Source organism: Crocuta crocuta, unplaced genomic scaffold, assembly GCF_008692635.1.
Source record: "Crocuta crocuta isolate KB4526 unplaced genomic scaffold, BGI_CrCroc_1.0 scaffold323, whole genome shotgun sequence".
Taxonomy (NCBI): Eukaryota; Metazoa; Chordata; class Mammalia; order Carnivora; family Hyaenidae; genus Crocuta; species Crocuta crocuta.
This window is the reverse complement of record NW_027536465.1, coordinates 879,916-901,296: the sequence shown is the minus strand read 5'-3', so window position 1 is coordinate 901,296 and position 21,381 is coordinate 879,916. Positions and strand designations below refer to the sequence as shown.

The following is a 21,381-nucleotide window of genomic DNA, read 5'->3' as shown; positions in this document are numbered from 1 at the left end:
AGAGTGTGGGGTGGGGGGGGGGGCAAGGATTTGGGATATAGGGGAGTGTTGAGGGATGGTGACTTGGGGATGAAGAAGGGACTGTATTATGTACCAGGCATTGTGCTATATGCTTGAATTCTTAGACAAAACCTAAGATACCTGCTTTCAAGGAGGCTACAGACTATTAGGAACATAAACACACCATTATTAGTCAATCTTTTTTTTTCTAGAGTAGAGGAGAAAAATATATGCAAGAAGATCATGGTGTAAGATGTGCCTGTGTCTTCCTCAACACAAGTTTTGGTATTTCTTAGGTGTATTCTCAAAGGGTTTAGATTTTTTTTCCATGGGCAAGTTGCTCTTAGAAACTCTGACTCCAAAATGCCTAAGACGCCCTCCCACCCATACATATGAGTCCAGGAGCCTCCAGCAAATCCTGTGGCTATGCATAAGTGCCCACTGGCTTGTTCTATCCTGGGTCTTCTTATTTCTAAGGTACGGCTGTATATCCGATCTCGTCTTTCCTGTTGAGTGTGGACTAACTTCCTGTTAGACCATCTTGGAGGATGATCGCTTCGCCTTCGATGTTACCATATATAGAAGTGTCCTTGGCTCCACTCTGCCTCCCAGTGTCTGCTTCTATCATCCCAGCAAAGCTTTAACATCTCAACCTCTGCTTATCTGGAAGAAAAGACAGGGCAAGAAAAGATTTTTCCATGAACTTCGATGCAATAATATATTCAAATTCCCCTTGAAGCAAAAAAGGAAAATGCGGTGAGCTTATTGGGTTTTTGCTACATTTTAATTGAAGTGTAAGTAGCTTACAATAAAATGCATAGATTTCCAATGGCTCAGTTTCATGTATTTGGTCAATTGTATTCAATAGTAAAGTATTGTCACCACCCCAGAAATGTCTTTTGTGCCACCGTTCCAATCAATTCCCCTCCCTGCCCAGTCAACCAGTGTTCTGACTTCTATCACCGTCGATCAGCTGTGCCCATTCAGGAATTTCATATGAATGGAACCCACACAGTTTGTATTCTTTTGTGTCTGGCTTCTCTCCCTCAATATAATGTCTTTGAGATTCAAACAGGTGGTTATGAATTTCAGCAATTTGTTCTTTTTTATATCTGAAGTATCCCATTGTATGAATAAACCACAATTTGTTCATCCAGTTTCTTTATCCATTGTGAGCTTGATTCTAATGTCTCCTTTGCATTTTTGTTTCTGGGTGTCTTATGTTTGACATGTGAACTGAGCACTTGTCATTGGATGGTTTCTCTGGCTCCCATCCTGCAGTTCTCTGCACTCTCATGCCCCACTGGCCAGAGCCTAACATGCCCATGTCTCGACCAGGCCTTTCTGGAGATATTTTGTTATCTGAGCCCTTGGTAATTTTATTAGTGTTTATCTCAAACTAGCTAAGAGAAAATGATGGGATTGCGGAGCTCTTATACTCCCTAGGCTGCTCACCATTGGGAGGAAACAAAGGAGAAGAATCTAGTATCTATTGATCTTCTAAGTATGTTCCAGAAATCATCAACACCAGTGTATTGGTGTGCAAATAGGGGCTCTTACAGGTTAAGTGACATGCCCAATGTCACACACTCATTGAGTGACACAACTGGAATTCAAAGCCAGGTCTGCCTCACTTCAAAGTCCCTGCTATTTCCACTACATCAGCCTAAAGAGCATAACCGGAAAGCACCGGACCACTTCATGTGTTTCTCTTTTTGGTTCTGCCAAAACTAATCAACTGATGTCAACAAGGCACACATCTTTCTAGAGATCACTTTACTCATTTGTACAATGAGTGATGTTTTAGCTGACCTTTGTGGTGCCCTCCAGCTCTAGACTCCATGACTCTGTTCATGGAATGACTCCACACCATGTAATTTGTGAGCGACTAGAAATGATTGGTGAGGAATCGGTAAATGCAAAGCCAGCACCTTTCCCTGACATTAAAAGCACTCCAAGATCAGCCCTTTAAGTTACAACTTTTTGGCTTCGTTGCTTACTTCCTTTTTAGGAACCTCAATCTTAACAATACTGGTCTCTTTACTGAACCCAGAATATGCCGTGCATGGTCCCACCATGTGCCCTCTGCTCAGACCATACCCCTGCTTCACAATCCCTCTCTGTATTTCCCACCCATATACACCCTACCCATGTTAGAAGAATGGCTCTAGTTCACGTGCTCCATGAGATATTTACTTATTAGCGCAGTCCACAGATAGCTCTCCGTCCCCTGGATTCCTGCAGCATTTGCTCTATCATGTTTGATATCTGATGGCAACCACTGTACTTGTCTCCACCTGCCATTGGTAACTTCAAGTTCTTGCTTCTTTGTTCACATCTTACCTCAGCAAGTTAACTGTGAACATCTAGAAGGTAGAACCTGAGTATTAACCCTCATAACTTCTCCATAATACCTAGGCCAGAACAGAATATGGAGTAAAGTCTAAGTAATGTTTTATTAATAAACTTTGAACAGATAAAACATAGTCAGAAGCTTAGGAGATTTTGCTAAATCCTTCTCTTTCAATAAGGCTAACCCTCGGGTTCTACCTCCACAGTTTTGCAGCATGGTAGGGAAAAGGGGTTTCCAGTTCCTGAAACCTTGAGCCAGGATAACTTTGAACTCTGGAGGGAAGACTATAATGAGCAATCACAACAACCAGAACCCGAAAGGTTAGGACAACTATGTATTCTTACCCCTCAGGAAATCAGAAAACAACCCAGATCAGTCAAAGTGGGAGCCAAGAGTGAGGAGTCTAATGAGAGATGAAGAAGGAAGATGATGAGGAACTCAGTCAGAGCCTCAGGGCCAGCTAGAGACAAAGGGACTATGACTTGTTTTACTAACACTCTTGGGGTAGGTTTCCAAGAAACCAAGACTGGCCACCCCCTTGAAGGGATCTCCACAGGGACAACATTAGTGGGCAAAAATTAGTACTTAGAGATGAAAAAAAAAAAAATCTTAGATGTTCTAAAGGTTTGTTCTCCAAAACTTTATCTGACAAAACCTTATTCCATAGTATTCAATGTCATGGGAGCTGGAGAGGATTGAAGATAAAAGATATAAAGTGTCCTTAAGAAGAGAATACCCGGGCAATAATGAATACAAGGTTGAAAAACACTGCTCTGGGCTAATGGGGCTTATCCTTCCCTTCTCAGAGTGTTTTCATTCTCTTGGAAAAATGGAAGCCCCACAGTGTGGTGTGAAATGTTGAGATAAAAGAGGGGTGAGTACACCTGAGTAGCACGGAGGTGGATTATATTGGACATTAACACTTCAAAGTACACTGCTCAACTCTCAAACTCTTGCTCTTTTTCCCAGGTCTTTCACACGTGAACCTGATTGCCAAACCTGCCCGCACAAAGTCCCCCTTCTCTTCCAGTCTCAGAATAATAGCCATGTTTCTGAATATGATTCCTGACTTCCTGTGTGGCCACCATTAAAAAAGCAACTACAGGCCAAGATGGAGTCACTTGCCCCCAAGACAGTAAACCAAGACTTAACTGCAGTTTCAACCTCCGCAGGAGTGGAGTTTTAAACCAATCAATCTGGAGTTTTCTGGTCTGCACCAGTGAGGTAATCTGTCAGATGGGCTCTCTCTCCCTCATAGGAAGATAAAGGTCATCTGCATGATGAGACCCCCAGCTCTTCCTCCTAAGGGAAGATGAGCTTGCCTGAAACAATATTATTCACTTATTGATAACATCCTTGTCCCACCCTCCTTCTTATAAAAAACTTCTATTTTGTAAAGCAACTTAGAACCCCATTCTGTCTGCTAGTGGGATGGTGCCTGATTCATGAATCACTTAATGAAGCCCATCCGATCTTCATATTTACTTGGTTGAATTTTTTTAAGTTTATTTATTTATTTTTAGAGAGAAAGAGAGCACAAGTTGGAGAGGGACAGAGAGAGAGAGGGAGAGAGAGAATGCCAAGCTGACTCAGAGCTGTCAGTGGAGAGCCTGAAGCGGGGCTCAAACTCACGAACAGCAAGATCATGACCTGAGCTGAAGTCAAGAGTCAGTCGCTTAACCAACTGAGCCAGACATATGCCCCAAATTTTGCTTTTTAACACCGCAAAGGAGCCAGGTGGTGCAACTAGAAGTTGAGAAGAGCCCAGTCCCCATGTTGATGGGAAACAAGAGATGAGAACGAAGTACAAGAGCATCCCTTCCTTTTCTCCTGTCTGAATTCCTGGCTGTGGCACCTCCTTGTAGGGGAGTCCCACATACTGAGTGAACATGTCTGATGAGTGATCTCGGCCCCTCCATGCATGTGTGCAATCCCCCTCCAGTAAAGCATTTCACCATTTTGTTTGCATCAAGCTTTGCCTCCTTCCCTGTTGTCCTCATCTCGCTGGGGAGGTATCTTCCTAACAAAATGTCAGTATCAAAATTCTTGCTTCGGAGTCTGCTTTCTAGAAGACCTGTGTTGAGATAGTAGCTGTCTTAGTCATTTCAGGCTGCTGTAACACAATGCCATAAACTGGGAGGCTTATAGACAACAGAGCTTTATTTCTCATACTTCTGGAGGCTGGAAGTATGAGCTGAAGGTGTGGGCAGTTGCGCTGTCTGGTGAAAGCCCACTTCCTGGTTCATAGATGGCCGTCTTCTCCCTGTGTCCTCTCATGGTGGAAGGGGATGGGGTCTCTCCGGGGTCTCTGTTCTAAGGGCACTAACCTCATTCATGAGAGCTCCACCCTCATGACCTGATTACCTCCCGAAGACCCCCACCTGCTAATACTATCACCTGAGAATTGGGTTTAAACACATGAACCTGAGGAGGACACAAACATTCAGACCATAACAGTAGTAGAAGGAGCTCATAAAAACATCTCATGGACAAGGTGCAGAAACAAGGATCATGGTTCCACCCACTATCTATAACTAGATAGATAGATAGATACGATAGATACGATAGAACAGCTTGCCTTTTCTTTCTTCTTCATTATGTAGTTATTTTGAATATGAGTCCTGAGTAACTATACAGTTAGTCTATAGTTAAATTGTTTCCTGATAAGGAGGGTGTGAGTGGTCCTGGTTTGGGTCAGAAGTACCCGCACGGCATAATGAGGCACATGTAAGCATTAGAAGGGATATACTTACTGATTTAGGTTATGTCTCTGGCTATAGAGCATCTCTTGATCCTGCCCATTTCAGGATCTCTTTTTCCTGCCTTCCCAGCAAATCTGTGAACCACTCCCAAATCATTTCAGTATGTTTCTTTTGCATATGAAAAACCCAGAACTTATTTCATTCTTTGGCAGCTCTTAGCTGAGTGTCGGCATTCTTAGCCCTGAGTGCCGAATCACTGGATCCCAAGATTCCCTTTCAACGTTGAAATCCATTCAACGTGGTGCAAAGGCCATAGCCTCTTCCCTTCTGCAAGAGACAGAATGTCTTTGGAGTCCTAACCCCCCAAATGCAGGAGTTTCACTCAATTCTTCAGGTATTTCCTACATGTTCCCCCTCTACAGGCACTAGAGAGGAAACAGAAGGAATTCAAAGTATGTACCGTCTCACTAAAAACCTAAGACACACGGCAAACAATTTTCTGGCAATGAAGACCAGCAACCAACAGGTGGGAGAGGGTATCTAAAGGGAAACAAGGAAACAAAAAAGCAGAGCTGCCCGGCTATCCCCCATTTGCCTCACTGAAGCTGGGAGGTGAAAACAACCATCTGTTTTGAGGAAAGCACCCCAGGGACACCATCCCAAGTGACACTGAAAGTGCAAAATGTCCCATGAGAATCCAGCACCATGACTTGTACTTGCGAAAGGAGGCTGGTTCTGGAAAAATCCATAAGAGCTGCTCTCAGGTTCCCTGCTGCTACCCTGTCAACCATCAGTTAAGCTCCTGGGTTCCGATTATTCCAGTAACTTCCTGAGCTCTTATCATCCTTCAGAGGTGAGCCTTTTTTAGACTTTAGTGCTGCTCTTAACCAGCAAGGCAGTTGCCTCAGGGACTCCATTTGTGCAGGGCTGCTGGCAGGTGGGAGAGACAGGACAGGAAGGTGAAATTAGAGATTGTCACTCAAAACTACACGTTGCCATTCTGGTCAAGCCCAAACCATCGTAGGGCTTAGTGATCACATGACCCTATCAAGCAGGTCTGTGTCTTGCCCTGAGGTTTAAATATCGATTCCTGCAGTTCCTTATCTCATCGTAGCTTTGGGTGGGAATCTCCCTTCGGTAGGTAAGCTTCCCCTCTCTGATTTTTTNTAAATATATATTTCTTTATATATATATTTAAGTTTATTTACTTAATTTGAGAGAAAGGTAGTAGGGGAGGGGCTGAGAGAGAGGGGAAGAGGCAGAATCTCAAGCAGGCTCCACACAGTCAGTACAGAGCCTGATGCAGGGCCATGAGGTCATGACCTGAACCGAAATCAGGAGTCAGATACTTGACGGACTAAGTCACCCCATCGTCTCTTCCTTTCTCTGATTTGTAAGCCAAGCTTCTCACAAGCAAGGAGACCTCAGATCTACTGCTCAGTCTCCACTGCCCTTCAGCTGGCCAGAATCCCAGAGGGGGAAGATTCCTGGGGTTTGGCCTCTTCATGGCAAGAAAAGATATTTGGGGACATGGCTATCTCTAATCTTTGAGAGATGAGTGAAGAGAGAGAAAGAGTAAGAGGAGGCCATATAAGGAGAGCAGAAAGACTGGGAAGAACCAAACACCTCAGCTCACGGCCCAGTATTCTTCCCAATCAGCTGTGATGAAAACTGGACTTGGTTCGATCTACCTTCCCTGACTCCGGGCCATACCTTGGGTGGTCCCTCTAGCTCTTCAGTCACTTTTAGTTTTAAAAGTAACTTCTAGGGGTGCCTGGGTGGCTCAGTCTGTTAAGAGGCCGACTTTGGCTCAGTTCATGATCTCACGGTTCCTGGGTTCGAGCCCCACGTTGGACTCTGCTGACAGCTCAGAGCTTGGAGCCTGTTTCAGATTCTGTGTCTCCCTCTCTCTGCATCTCTCCCACTCTCTTTCTCTCTCTCTCAAAAATAAATAAACATTAAAAATTTTTTAAAATAATAAATAAAATGAACTTCTACTTTGGTACTAAAGACCACTTCTAGGCTTGCAAAAGCCTAGCTCAATTAAAAACTTCAATTTCACACCTGTCAAAGCACATGTCCTTCAGGGCGCCCGGGTGGCTCAGTCGGTTAAGCATCCAACTTCGGCTCGGGTCATGATCTCACGGTTCGTGGGTTTGAGCCCTGCATCGGGCTGTGTGCTGACAGCTAGCTCAGAGTCTGTTTCAGATTTTGTATCTCCGTCTCTCTCTGACCCTCCCCTACTCACACTCTCTCTCTCTCTCTCTCTCACCCTCGCTCTCGCTCTCACTCTCTCTCTTTCAGAAATAAATAAAACATTAAAAAAAATTTTTTTTAAAAAAAGCACATGTCCTTCCCCATCTGCTGAGGCAGCTGGGGGACGTACAGTGGGAAGGAAGAAGAAAGGGGATGGGGGGTAAAAGGACAAAAGTCCTCAAGTCTGCACACTGGAGTATGTGCAGTTGGTGAGTTTGGGGGGCAGATGTGCTCTGTCATGAGGCTAGCTGAAGTTCTTTGCAAGCCTCCTTTCTGGGACCCCTTGCATCAAGGGTGATGAACTTTCTTCCTGATCTTTTTATGACCCCTCTTTCATAAGAGAACCACCCCATGACCTCACTGCTACTGCCTCCTCTGCCCCAGCTGGCTGCCTTTTGGGTGGAGTCCCAACAAAACATCCTGAGCCCAGCAAGATCAACAGCACGTACATGGCCTATAGGAAACTCACCTACTCATGTTATGAGGGTGGGGGTGCAGAATTGCCCCCCACCATGCTTCCCTTCCTTCTCCAGCCATAGGATGCTAATCTAGTAAGCCTTCCATCTTTAGAAGTGTCATACAAACACAAGTCTTCAGGTTCTTTTTTTTTTTTTTACATTTATTTATTTTTGAGACACAGAGTGAGACAGAGTGTGAGCAGGGAAGGGGCAGAGCAAGGAGACACGGAATCTGAAGCAGGCTCCAGGCTCTGAGCAAGAGTTCGACACAGAGCTTGATTGGCACTTGAACCCACGAACCATGAGATCATGACCTAAGCCAAATTCGGATGTTCAACGTACTGAGCCACCCAAGCACCCCACAAGTCATTAGATTCTAATAAGTCCCCTAAACTTTCTCTGTTCACCTAACATCTAGCCACAAATGAAATGAACTTCTGGTCTCCCTTCCTGTACACGTTCTCCAAGAGCAGCTCTTCCGCATCCTCCCCCTAACGTGAGTGGGCAGGAGCACCCACCCTGCAGTATATTTCAGGAAGCTCTCCTAATCACCGCTTGGTTCTTCTTCCCAAACTCTTCCCTCAGCGACTCTCCCCAGTCCTGCCTTCTTTGATTTCAAGATGAAGGTGAATGCTAGGAAAGGTGTTAGGGCCATTTTTAAGTAATTCCTTCCAGGGTATCTAGCATCTTCAGAATATGGAGTACACCTTGCCTATTGTCCTTAGTTTAAGGCATTTAACTACATTTGGAACTGACTATAACCATCACTGTCAGAGTCATGTTCAAGTTTAAAAGGTGTTCATTGAGAAGCGTCTATCGTGGTGGTTGTGTCTTTCCTTTCGAAGGCATTTCCTGAGTCTCTGCACTGCTGACGTGGTTGCTTATTAAGTAATCTTTCTCCACTCCCCTCCAAGGGCTGCAGCCATACTGGCTTTTCTTTTTTTTTTTTTTTTCTTTTTTATTTCTAGGAGAGAGAGAGAGAGACAGCGTGAGCAGGAGAGGGTCAGAGAGAGGGGGAGTCACAGACTGAAACAGGCTCCAGGCTCTGAGCCGGCAGTCAGCACAGAGCCCAACGCCGGGCTCGAACCCACGAACCGCGAGATCATGACCTAAGCGAAAGTCGGACGCTTAACCGACTAAGCCACCCAGGCGCCCCCCATACTGGCTTTTCTTCGGGGGTATGAAGACTTTGTGTCCCTTTCTCCAGATCAGCAGAGACATGCATCAAGGAAATCGAACCGCCATCTCTGGGTTCCTCCTTCTGGGACTCTCCAACCAGGCCGAGCAGCAGAAGGTCCTCTTTGTGCTTTTTCTGGGTATGTACCTGGTCACTGTGGTTGGGAATGGACTCATCATCCTCACCATTGGCTTGGATTCTTACCTTCACACCCCCATGTATTTCTTCCTTGCCAATCTGTCCTTTGCTGATATTTCATCCACATCCACCTCAGTCCCCAAGATGCTGGTGAATATTCAGACCAAGACTCAATCCATCTCCTACGAGAGCTGCATCACACAAATGTACTTTTCTATCGTGTTTGTCGTTATCGACAATTTCCTCTTGGGCGTCATGGCCTATGACCGTTTTGTGGCTATCTGTCACCCTTTGAACTACGTGACCGTCATGCAACCCAGGCTGTGCGTTTCACTCACAGTCATTCCGTGGCTCCTCAGTAACGCCGTTGCCCTAACACACACCCTTCTGCTCCTTCCTTTGCTCTTCTGTGACAGCAACACTCTCCCACACTTCTTCTGTGACTTGGCTCCTCTGCTCAAACTGTCCTGCTCAGACACAAGGGCCAATGAACTTGTATTATTTATCATGGGCTTATCAGTTGTCACCTTCCCCTTTGCCCTCATCCTCTTCTCCTACACCCGCATTGTCAGGGCTGTCCTGAGAATCTCATCCACAGACGGAAAGTGGAAAGCCTTTTCCACCTGTGGCTCTCACCTGACAGGTGTATTGCTCTTCTATGGGACCGTTGTAGTGGTCTACTTCTTCCCCTCATCTACTCACCCCGAGGATGGAGATAAGATTGGTGCAGTGCTATTCACTGTGGTGATACCCATGATGAACCCCTTCATCTATAGCCTGCGGAACAAAGACATGAAAGGTGCCCTAAGAAAGCTCATCAGTAGGAAAATGTTCCTCCCTTTGATGCCCTGGACATCTGAATTCACTTTATCCCCATAACCAGATGGATGATTCTGCCTAGTGTTTGTGGCATAGATGTGATGGTTCACCTTAAATCTGCCTCCTATTCCAACCTCTGAGGGGTTGGGGCTCTCCCACATAGCTCTGGTCTTGGAAACAAGGCCCTAATCCCTTTGGTAAGTCACATGGAAAGCACATATTTTGATTCTCATCTATGTTACTTCAAACTCCGACTCAAATCGTTTATAACTTAGACAATAACAAGTGCATGTAGTACCTTTTACAGCTTTGGGGACAGTCGTGTTTTACTCACTTATTTATCTATTTATTTATTTATTTGAAGACAGTTATTACTAATTCCTTTATTCAATCTAGATTTCTCTAGGTCATCTTCTCTCAAAGTCTGTTTTGCCAAAACCACTATTCAGTGAGATGCTCATAGAAGGGTCCCACATCCAAGTGACGTGAGGCAACTCTGAGCTACATGAAAAAAAGGTTTTCACTAGACAACTTCTTAGAGCCTTTGGCATAGTATAAATCTCCAGGAAGGCAGTACAGTATGCAGCAATTCTCACAACTGAACTTATTCAATCATATAGAACCTGACTCATCACAAAGTAGTTCATGCGACTAGTGTACAAAACACATTTGGAGAAATGCATTCAATGGAAAATCAGAGAGCATTTCTATAAAAGACATTGGTTCTGGTCCTGACTCTTCCCCCAAGCAGTTATGAGACTTAAGGCAAGGCAACTCACTTTCTTGAGCCTACTTTCTCATCTATAAATCAAAGTCATTTGTTCCAGTTCTTTCCAGATGAGGGTATACATCAGAATTACCTACAGGAACTCTTTGAGAATTCACATTCTCAGACTCCACGGTGCCTTCACTCCTTGACCAGCTGCAGTGGTCTTGGGTTCAGCTTGGCAATTAAGCTCACAAAATACACCAAGAATCAATCAAGCTTTAAGAAAACTTTAAGGATACGGGACAGCCACACAACACACACAATGACATCATGATAGAGGCTTCATTTAAAATTTTTTTTAACATTTATTCATTTTTGAGAGAGAGAGAGAGAGCATGACTGAGGGAGGAGGCAGAGGTCTCATATAGAAGGCATGCCTTCTAAATATCCCAGTCATTCCATGCTTGGCATGTGCATGGTCATGAGAGAGAGAGCTCTCGTTTGGTGTGGACCACCTCAGCTCAGAAAGACTTCAGCTCTGGGGTTCCTTAGCCATTATGTCTTGTTCTTGATAGTCCCCTTAGAGGTATGTGACTAGCACCCCTTTTCAGATACAGCTGCATCTCAGCAAATATAAGTTGCTCATCAATTACAAATTCCTCCATAACCAATTTTAATAGATAAAAGTGGTCAAGTAGCTTCAAAGCCACTTAAATAGGGTTGTCTTGTATCTTGAATCCAGCGTACACCTGGAAAGTTCTGAAATTCATGGCAAAGGGGATTAGACCAAGAGTCAAACCTTGGACTTCCTTGAGGATAAGAAAGTCTACTCCTTTCCTCCCAAACCCCACCCTGTATCTACTAATCAAGACTCCAATGAAGGAATCAGGCACTTGTATTGTGGAAACACCCCTCAGGTGACCCTGATGTGTTAATGAATCACTGAACCCCACGAACTCTGAGTTCCGCTCCAGCTCTGGGATTTTTGTGAATCTGGATGCCTACTGGTTGATGGAAACATCTTTCGGACATCTACCTTAAATATACTCTATAGCTTGTCAGAAGAACATGTTCTTTTTCTGTGTCCAAATCCTTTAAAAAAAATATTTTCAGCTCTGGAGCAAGCTTTTATTCATTAATCTGATTTCTCTAACAATTGCACTGTAGTGTGAAGAGATTTGGTTCTAAGTCCTGGCTTTTCAGGAAGTTGGGATTCACCTGCATGATCCATAGAAAATTATTCAAGCATTGAAACTTGCTTTCTTCATCTGTAAAATTGGAATCATCATCCGAACATCCTAATGCTGTTTGTGAGTAAACGGACATGTATGTGAGACAACAGCCATAGTTCTTAATATATCGTAGACACTGTAAAAAAAACTCCTTGTTTTGTAACTGTCTCTGGCTCCCAACCCCAATCTACCTTCTCTACCAAACTAAGTTTATTCATCCCCAATCTAAGACTTCTCCTCTTTTCTAAACTTGTAAAAAGCCAACCTCCACAAGAGGAGATACATAACCAGCCACCAGCCTTTCTCCCTGGTGTCTCTTAAACTTTTATGTTTCATTTGATTTTTTTCATTATAAATTTAAAATCCACTTGCTTTTATATGAATTACCAAACTGGCCTCCAAGCCCTTGTTCCTCAAATACCTCAGAATCCACCCTGGTCCACTCACAGCTCCAACATGAACCACAGAATCCTGCTTTCACTCTTCCACAAGCGAGGTAGAGAGTCCTAGATTTGTAATCAAGAGACTTGGACTCTGCAGTAAACTCACTTGTGACAAACCATGTTACCAACCTCAGTTTCTTTTTCTGTAACATAGCAATTGGTCTGATATGTACAAAGAAGGCTTTCCAACAGCATTATCACTATGCCCATTTATGTAAAGTGGCATGTGCACAGAGATGCCTAGGAAGAGAGTCAGCAAAATATTAAGAGTGGTTGTTTCAGATCGTATTTTCCAAAACACAGTCACAACAACGTTTCCATCTCACAGGCTCTTGAAGAAGTTTGCCGCTTCTTCATCAGGAGATGGAGTCTGTGTCCCTCTCCCTGAACATGGAGGGCTTTAGAGCTGCTTTGATTAAGAGAGTACCCCACAGGTGCTGCATGATTTCCAAGACCCTTAGAAAAGCCAGTACAGCCTCCACCTCGCCCTTTTTCCAGTTGTGCACCTCTGGAACCACGAATTTCCCTGTAAAAACTCCCTCTGCTCTGAAGCTGCCATGCTGGAGAGACCATGTGGACAGGCCACAGAGACTCAGAGGCAGATGCCCAAGGAGCTCCAACTGTTCCAGCCTTTGAGTCTCTGAGTCTCAAAAAAAAAGTAAGTGAATGAACATTCAGCAGACCCAGCATCAGCTCGGGCTGTAAGCATATGAGACCCCAAGTGAAAACTGCCCGCTGAGTCCCATCAACCCCTAGAACTGTGGGGGACAACAATAAAATGACTGTCCTTGTTTTAAGTCCCTACATTTTGGAATGGTTTGTTATACAACACTCTGTAACCAAAATAGTGATTTTGTTTCATAAAATGGAAGGATGTATATCATGCTCTTCTTGCTTTATCCTTTTGCAGTGACTATTGCTTTAGGAAGAAAAGTACTTTTTAAAATTTTAAGTAAGATAAAATGTCTTGCCTATTACACTACCATGTTTAACATGGTTCCAGAATCTGCTGTTCCATGATGTTCTCTTAAACATCCATTAGGTAAATCTGTACTTTTCTCTCTTTATTCTGCTTTCATCCAGCCTATATGTGATAGAATGAGAACCAGCAGGGTTAGACCCGCGTCCTTTGGTTTGAATTGGTGGTCACCTTGTGGGCCAGTCCTCTGTCACCTCCAGCTCATAGGCTCCAAGGAAGACCATATCCACTCTAAGGTATTCCATCCTCAGTGAGTAACGGGGAAGCTGATTTGGCTAGGGATGAGCTTGTATGCAAGTTGGGAATTTACCCGAGAAAGTGAATTAGGATTTATCTGAAGACACAAAATGCAATCGATTACAGAAATAGAGAACCACAAACTTTTTTTTTTTTTTTACAAATAGTTTATTGTCAAATTAGTTTCCACATAACACTCAGTGCTCATCCCCTAAGTGCCCTCCTCCATGCCCATCCCTCCTCCCCCCGACATCCATCAGTCCTCAATTTTTGTCAGCATTCAAGAGTCTCTCATGGTTTGCCTCTCTCCCTCTCCCCCACCATTTCCCCCCTTCTTCTCCCCCTTGTTCCTCCGTCAAGTTCCTCCTAATTCTCCTATACGTGCAAACATATGATATTTGTCCTTCTCTGCCTGACTTATTTCGCTCAGCATAACACCCTCAAGGTCCATCCATGTTGCTACACATGGCCAGATTTCATTGTTTCTCATTGCCATGTAGTATTCCATCGTATAGATAAACCACATCTTCTTGATCCATTCATCTGTTGATGGACACTTAGGCTCTTTCCATGTTTTAGCTATTGTGGAGAGTGCTGCTATGAACATTGGGGTACATGTGCTCCTATGCATCAGCATTTCTGTATCCCTTGGGTAAATTCCTAGCAGTGCTATTGCTGGGTCCTAGGGGAGTTCTATTGTTAGTTTCCTGAGGAACCTCCACACTGTTTTCCAGAGGGGCTGTACCAGTTTACATTCCCACCAACAGTGTAGGAGGGTGCCCGTTTCTCCACATCCTCGCCAGCATCTAGAGTCCTCTGATTTGCTCATTTTAGCCACTCTGACTGGTGTGAGGGAGAACTACAAACTTTTATAAAAACCTTGACAAGTTTTCATGGAGGAGAGGCATACATCTGGCCCCAGATGCTTGGATTCTCTTAAAGGATCCTTCTATTTATCATTTCAACAAACATCTACAGTAAACCATCAATTTACTAGGCTCCGACTCTGACCCTGGGATGAAAAGGATGAATAATTCACAATCCATGCCCTCAGTGCACTCACAGACCAAAGAGAGAAATTGACATGAAAATAATGTTAAGTGATTTATAAGACTGGATAAGCAAAAACAATATTTAGTCAATAATTGATGTCATTACATTTAGGATACATAAAGTTTTGTGCAAAGCACTGTCAAGTGAATGTTATGCTATTCTAGTGCTTTTTTACTAGCCATACCTGAGGAAAACCAACTTGTGGACTTATGAATAAATTAACAGAAATCCTTACCACTTAAGTGTAAGTAACACAAATGCAAGGGAAATGCTTAGAAAAACACACTGAAAAAATTCCATACATTGGGTAAGCATGACTTGTAAGACCTAATGGAAAACATTTCAGCAATGGTGCATTATTTTATTTATCAAACAAATAGTTTTAAAATACCTAGTGAGGTTTAAAAGCCATTGCTTCCCTGGCTTTTCCTTCATGGAGAAAGAGACAGACAATGAAGGAATGAATAAATAAATGAGGGCTGTAATATGAGATAGCAAGTAGGCCTGTGATAAAAAGTGAACTTGGAGCAGAGAATAGACAATGACTCAGCGTGAGATAGCTATTCCGGATGGAGAGGTGCAGGAGTTGGGGAAGGCCTTTCTTGGGTATTTGAGTAGAGAACTGAATAAAGTAAGAGAGTGTGCCATGAGAAGATCTGGGCAAACACAGTCCAAGAAAAGGGGGCTTCAGGTGGAAGATCTTGCTGTGGGACCAGGGTGACACCCTCAGAGAACCAGAGTGGATGAGGGGAAATGAGGTGAGAAGTAAATATAGTCATGGTGGTAGTTGAGGACCCAACCAGGCTGAATCTTCTCAGGCCATGGTGAAGACTTCGAATTTTATTTAAATGCTGTAAGTAAGGGGTGTCTGGGTGGCTCAGTCGGTTGAGTGCCCAGCTCTTGATTTTGGCTCAGGTCATGATTCCAGGGCTGTGGGGTAGAGCCCCACATCAGCTCCACAATGGGCTTGGAAACTGCTTGGGATTCTCTCTCCCTTTCCTCCTGCCCCTCGGTCCCAAATAAAATAAATAAAATAGTCTAAGTAATAACTTAATCCTTGGAACTGGATGAAATTACCTAAGGGGTAGCTACAGAAAGAGAGAAAGATCTATGACTAAGCCCTGCATGGAGTCTAACATTTAGGTATAAGGACCCAGCAAAGTCAGAGGAGCAGGAGCCAGGGAGGTAGGGAACCAGAATAAAGCAGTGTCAGGAATACTGAGGAAGAAAGTGAAAATTCTTCAAAGAGAAAAGAGGGATCAACTGTTTCAAATACCACAGGAGGCCAACTATCAGCCCTTTGATCTTCCCTTGTGATCTGCTCCTGTCACCCGGACAGACATTCCCGGCAACCTCTTCACCGGTCCTACATTCTCAGAGTTCAGCCCACATGGAAACTGTCTCCTGCAGAACATATTTCCCAGAAGATGGAAACAACTCATTTTTCCTCTTTGCTCCCGTTTTCCTTCCATTGCTTATGCCTCTCTCTATTCTCCTTTTAATAGAGGTATTTAGATGACTCAGAACTACAGTCTCCTTTTAAAACTGGCATATGGCTTTAGGCAATACCATCTGTGATCTTTTTAACCAACCAAGAATACTAAGGAACATCTTTTACTTTTTTTGATAATAAAAGCAATACTACACTGTATTCAAGTACAGTTTATCCAAAAACTACAAGAATTCTCTAACATTCCCAAAGCAATCAATGTAATCCACTATATTAAAAGCACAAAATAAAAGTATATGATCATCCTAGTGGATACAGGAAAGTCTTCTGACAAAATCCAAAATCCATTCCTGATTGAAAAAAAACAAACAAACAACTCTTGGGACACATGGGTGGCTCAGTTGGTTGAGTGTCCGATTTTGGCTCAGGTCATGATCTCATGGTTCGTGAGTTTGAGCTCCACATTGGGCTGGCTGCTGTCAGTCTATCAGTGCAGAGCCTGCCTCAGATACGCTGTCCCCTCTCTCTGCCCTCCCCAGCTTATGTTCTCTCAAAACTAAATAAACATTTAGAAAAGTTAAAAATTAAAAAAAAAAACTCTCAACAAACTAGGAATCAAAGGAAACTCCTATAAAGTGATAAAGGGCATCTATGAAAAACCCACACAGTGATTGATGAAAGACTGACAAGCTGCCCCTTATCAAGAACAGGACAGGAACATGCACTGCCATTACTTCTATTAAACATTGCATTGGAAAGGAAATAAGAAAGACAGAGAAAGAGAAATAGTGTATGATCTCACTTGTATGTGGAATCTAAAAAAACAAACTCTTAGAAACAGAGATCAGATTTGATAAATGATGATAGATAATGGATAGATAAACGAAGGATGGATGGATAGATAGATAATAGATAATAGGTAGATAGATACCTAGATATGTGATAGATGATAGATAGATGATAGATAGATAGATAGATAGATAGATAGATATAGATGATAGAACAAAATAATTAAATATATATTAAATGTTACTAAATAGTAAGCAATAACAATGATCAGTGTCTGGAAAGGAGTCTTGAATTCTTATACAATCACTGAAGATTGAACAGGAAGATGTGAAGGCAAGGTTGGTGCCTGATGAACTATTTATTGGAGGAAGCAACTAAAATCCAGACACTTCTGAAATGATTTGCAACTGAGACTTGGGGCCTGGGAGAGAGAGAGGGGGAAGCACACAAGGGGGATGGTATTTGAGAGCAGACCTTTTGGAGTGAGAAAGACTTGGGATCAGGTACTCCCTGTTCCATCACTTTCTTGCTGCAGAACTTGGGCAAGTTATAGCACCTCTGTGGGTCTAATATCTTCCTTTTGCAAAATGAGGTCAATCAGAATTACTTTCCATTCAAGTTGTTAGGACTAAAGTAAATCATTCATGTAAAGCTTTTAGCCTGGTGGCTAGCATTAATTTAAGTGTGTGTTTAAGTGTATATTACCTCCTAGAGGTAAGTTAAAAAATTTTTTGGTGACCTCCACTTCTGCAGGTGTCTGGACCCAATGCTAATCTCAGTCCAGAAGACACTGTTCCAGACAGTTCTGAAATGAAGAGGCCCACGGGTGCTCATTGGGTTGTAGACCCTGGGACAATCACCATAATCAAACTAATTAATGTTTATAGAACTTCCCCCAGTACCTTCTGTTTCTCCACATGTAAGGAGTTGTCGTGAGAATAAATGTGATACACATAAAACCTGGCCCAGGGTACATGCTCAATAAGTTTTATTTCACAGTTGAGAAAGCAGAGTGACCAACCCTAACTAGTCTGAAGCCATACAGCTAAGAAATGACAGCATGGACACTTTGGTGCTGAATGCTGAGCTTCTTCTATGACATGCTTGCCTCTATTCCCTGCCACAAGAGCTGATATGTCAGATGAACATTTGCATAGCAGTTAATATTGGAAAAACTGGTCCCCAAGATGCACCTGGTGGAGTTGCTTTACCCCATCCTGCAGCTTGTCAGTGACTTGTGCAAAAAACACAAATAAAGACTGATACATGAATTCAAATTCCTTGGCTCCCAGGGCAATTTTTTCCCCTATACCTTTTCCTAAACATGCCCACCCAACTCTTTCCTAAAAGCCTTGTCCTATGTCCTGAAAATGAAAATTCCTGAAGTTCAGAAGCTGCATTTATTTAATCTACACACCTCATTTGCTCATATGCAATGACACACACGCACACATACACACGCACAGACACCTGCTGTTACCTTACACAACACTAGTACATCAGGGCTATAAAATAAGTGTGTTGACTGCCTACTACCTTTACAGATTGGACTTTTCTCTTTTCTTCAAGAACCAGAAACAGGCAATAACAATAAATTCCAGATTGAATGATTGAGTAGAGTAGACAGTAGATCATAGCAGAAGACTGTGTGTGTGTGGCAATTCAGAGCTCAGGCTTTGCCAGATTGGAAGTCCCACTTGACCACTTGCTTGCTTGCTGCCCTTGAGAAAATTGCTCAGCCTCTCTGAGTCTCTGGTGCCTCATCCACCTACAAAGCAGGGGTAATCATGGAACATGCCTCCCGGGGTTGTGGAAAGAGGCAAATCAGATAATTCCTGTGGCACCCATCATAATTCCTGGGAGGTGATGACGGCCCTGATAAATGATAGTGACTATCTATAATTTATTATTATTATTATTAATGGTTCTAAAAATGCAGGAACAGCAAGAAGGAAAACAATGAAAGAATAAACGATGGGACTTGGAAAATCCCTTTGGATCCAACCAGTAGTTGCCCTTTATAGGTAGCTTTTGGATTTTCCAAAACTTTTTATTCCGCTCATCAAGTGTGTGTTGTGCCTGGCTATTTACAGAATTCAATAGATACTAGCAAATCAGACAGACATGGTCCCTGCTCTTTTATGCCCTGGATCCTCAAAAATCTAGGCCTATAAAGTAGGTCAACCCACCTGGAAGATAAGAAAAAACCTGAGGACAAGGAAATTGGAACTGCAAGGTAGACACTGGAGCCAGAGATTAATGTGTTTATTCAACAAATACTTACTGGTGCTTTTTATGTGCTAAGTGCTAGGCTAGGCACTGAATGCACAGAAGTGGGTCTCACAGATAAAAATGCCTCCTCTCATGTAGGTTACCTTCTAGTTTGTGAGAATTAGATGATATCAAACATGTAGTACATAGTACATCAGATGGTGACAAGTATGACATAGAATAATAAATCAGAAAGTGGAGGTGGGCAGTTCGGGTGCAATATGAAGTAGGGTTGTCTGGGAATGTCTCCCCAACTCAGTGATATTTGAGGATAGACAGAAGAGGGGGGCACCTGGGTGGCTTAGTCGGTTAAGCGTCCGACTTTCGCTTGGGTCATGATCTCGCAGTTCGTGGGTTCGAACCCCACGTCGGGCTCTGTGCTGACTGCCAGCGCAGAGCCTGGAGCCTATTTCAAAGTCTGTGTCTCACTCTCTCTCTGACCCTCCCCTGTTCACGCTGTCTCTCTCTCTCTCCTAGAAATAAATAAAAAAAATATTAAAAAAAAAAGAAACAACTCAATTTCTTAAAAAAAAAAAAAAAAGGAAAGGACAGGGAAACTAAGGAATGACATATTTGGCAAGAATCCATCTAGGGCCTTCCAGAAGCCTTTGACCTGCTCAGGGCTTTTATAACTGCCTCCTTTACCTCCTTATTCCTCAGGCTATAGATGAAGGGGTTCAGCATGGGGGTCACCACTGTGTAGAGCACTGACACAACTCGGTCCTCCTCCGAAGACTGGCCCGAGTTGCCTCGGAGGTACATGAAGATGAGGGTGCCGAAAAAGAGCGACACAGCCGTGAGGTGGGAGGCACACGTGGAGAAGGTCTTGGCCCGGCCCCCGGCGGAGCGGATCCTCATGATGGCTATGATGATGAACAGGTAAGACACCAAGATCACCAGCACACAAAGAGGCATGACAAAAATGGCAAACACAATAATCACCACCTCCTGGGTGTAGCTGTCCCCACAGGTCAACTTTAACAGAGGAGGGAGATCGCAGAAAATAAAGTCGATCTCATTGCTTCCACAGAAGGAGAGGGTGAAGGCTGTGACCGTTCGAACGAAGGCACTGGAGAACCCAGCCACGTAAGCTGTAGCCAGTAAGCCCCAGCGGGCCTTCTCGGTCATGATAGTGACATAAAGCAGGGGCCGGCACACGGCCACGTAGCGGTCATAGGCCATGATTGCCAGGAGGTAGCAGTCGATGGAAGCGAAGAAGGTGAAGAGGAAGAACTGAGCGGCACAGCGTGTGTAGGACAGAGCTGTCCCGTGCTCCAGCAGCACAGCCAGCATCTGGGGGACCGTGATGGACGAGTAGCAGATGTCCACGAAGGAAAGGTGGCCAAGGAAGAAGTACATCGGGGTGTGGAGCCGGCCATCCACGCGGATCAGGATGACCATTCCCGCGTTCCCCAGCAGAGTGAGTAGATAGAAACTCAGAAACACCAGGAAGAGAGGGAGCCCCCACTCAGGATGCTCTAGGAACGCAGTGAGGAAGAACTCGGTCACTACAGTGTCGTTCTTCCCGGCCATCCATCCGGCGGTTTGCCTGTGAGGAAGGACAAGAGCCAGGTGAGAGGACTCTGAAGACGAGTGCAAGTCATTTTCAGCAAGAAAGCTTTAAATTGGGTGTCTGGCGGGAGGCACTCGACTTGAACAAACCTTGCAGTCTAAGTGGAAATGGACAAATAAAGAGCTCCCTAGAAGAGAAAACTGATGAAAGTTCCTATTACATTAAGAACGGACAGCAAGTGATTATCTGACTTTCAAGTCAGCTCCTGTATTTGCAACTCTGTCCCCAATTAGCTGTTTCATCTTACACAAGGCAGTTAACCTCTCTGAACCTCAGTTTCCTCTTCTACCAGAAGGAGATCATAATGTCTGCCCTCCTTAAGAGATAAGGTTAATGCATAGATTAAAACAGATGCAAAAGTGTTTAGGAAGGCTAAAAGCACTCCACGTATATATAGTAGCTATTTAAAATTGTAAATGAATGTTTTAAGGAAGGAAAATTTATATCCTATGAACAAAGGAGCATGAATTAAAAAAAAAAAAAAGCCCATTAGCAATCGGCAATGGGCTCTGCTGTAGGAAGATTTCTATTCTCGGTCGAAAAAACGGGCATGTTTAACAAATAGCTGTTACCCTAATTAGAGTTGGCTGGCTGGCTTATTAAAGGGTTTTCATTTGTTGCTTTTTGTAAGCACTAGCAATAACCTTGGAATCAAAACAACAAACATAAGCTCTTTTTAGCACCCAACAAAACTCCATAAACATGGTTTGATTGTTCACACAGTCCCGGGAAAAAGCAGTAG

At 43.6% G+C, this 21,381-nt stretch overlaps 2 protein-coding genes across 2 annotated transcripts; one reads left to right on the top strand and one right to left on the bottom strand.

Annotated features, from left to right (window-relative positions):
* The first annotated feature begins 8,949 nt into the window (after nt 1-8,949).
* LOC144218834 (olfactory receptor 1S1-like) lies at nt 8,950-9,963 on the top strand. Its single transcript, XM_077748810.1, has one exon. It carries the CDS (start codon nt 8,950-8,952, stop codon nt 9,961-9,963), a length of 1,014 nt encoding a protein of 337 aa, XP_077604936.1.
* A 9,691-nt stretch (nt 9,964-19,654) lies between these two features.
* On the bottom strand, nt 19,655-20,599 carry LOC144218890 (olfactory receptor 9Q2-like). Its single transcript, XM_077748872.1, has one exon. It carries the CDS (start codon nt 20,597-20,599, stop codon nt 19,655-19,657), a length of 945 nt encoding a protein of 314 aa, XP_077604998.1.
* Between the last annotated feature and the right edge of the window lie 782 nt (nt 20,600-21,381).

Coding starts and splice junctions, on each gene's coding strand:
- LOC144218834 (XM_077748810.1), top strand. CDS start 8,950: ATGAAGACTTTGTGTCCCTTTCTCCAGATCAGCAGAGACATGCATCAA.
- LOC144218890 (XM_077748872.1), bottom strand. CDS start 20,599: ATGGCCGGGAAGAACGACACTGTAGTGACCGAGTTCTTCCTCACTGCG.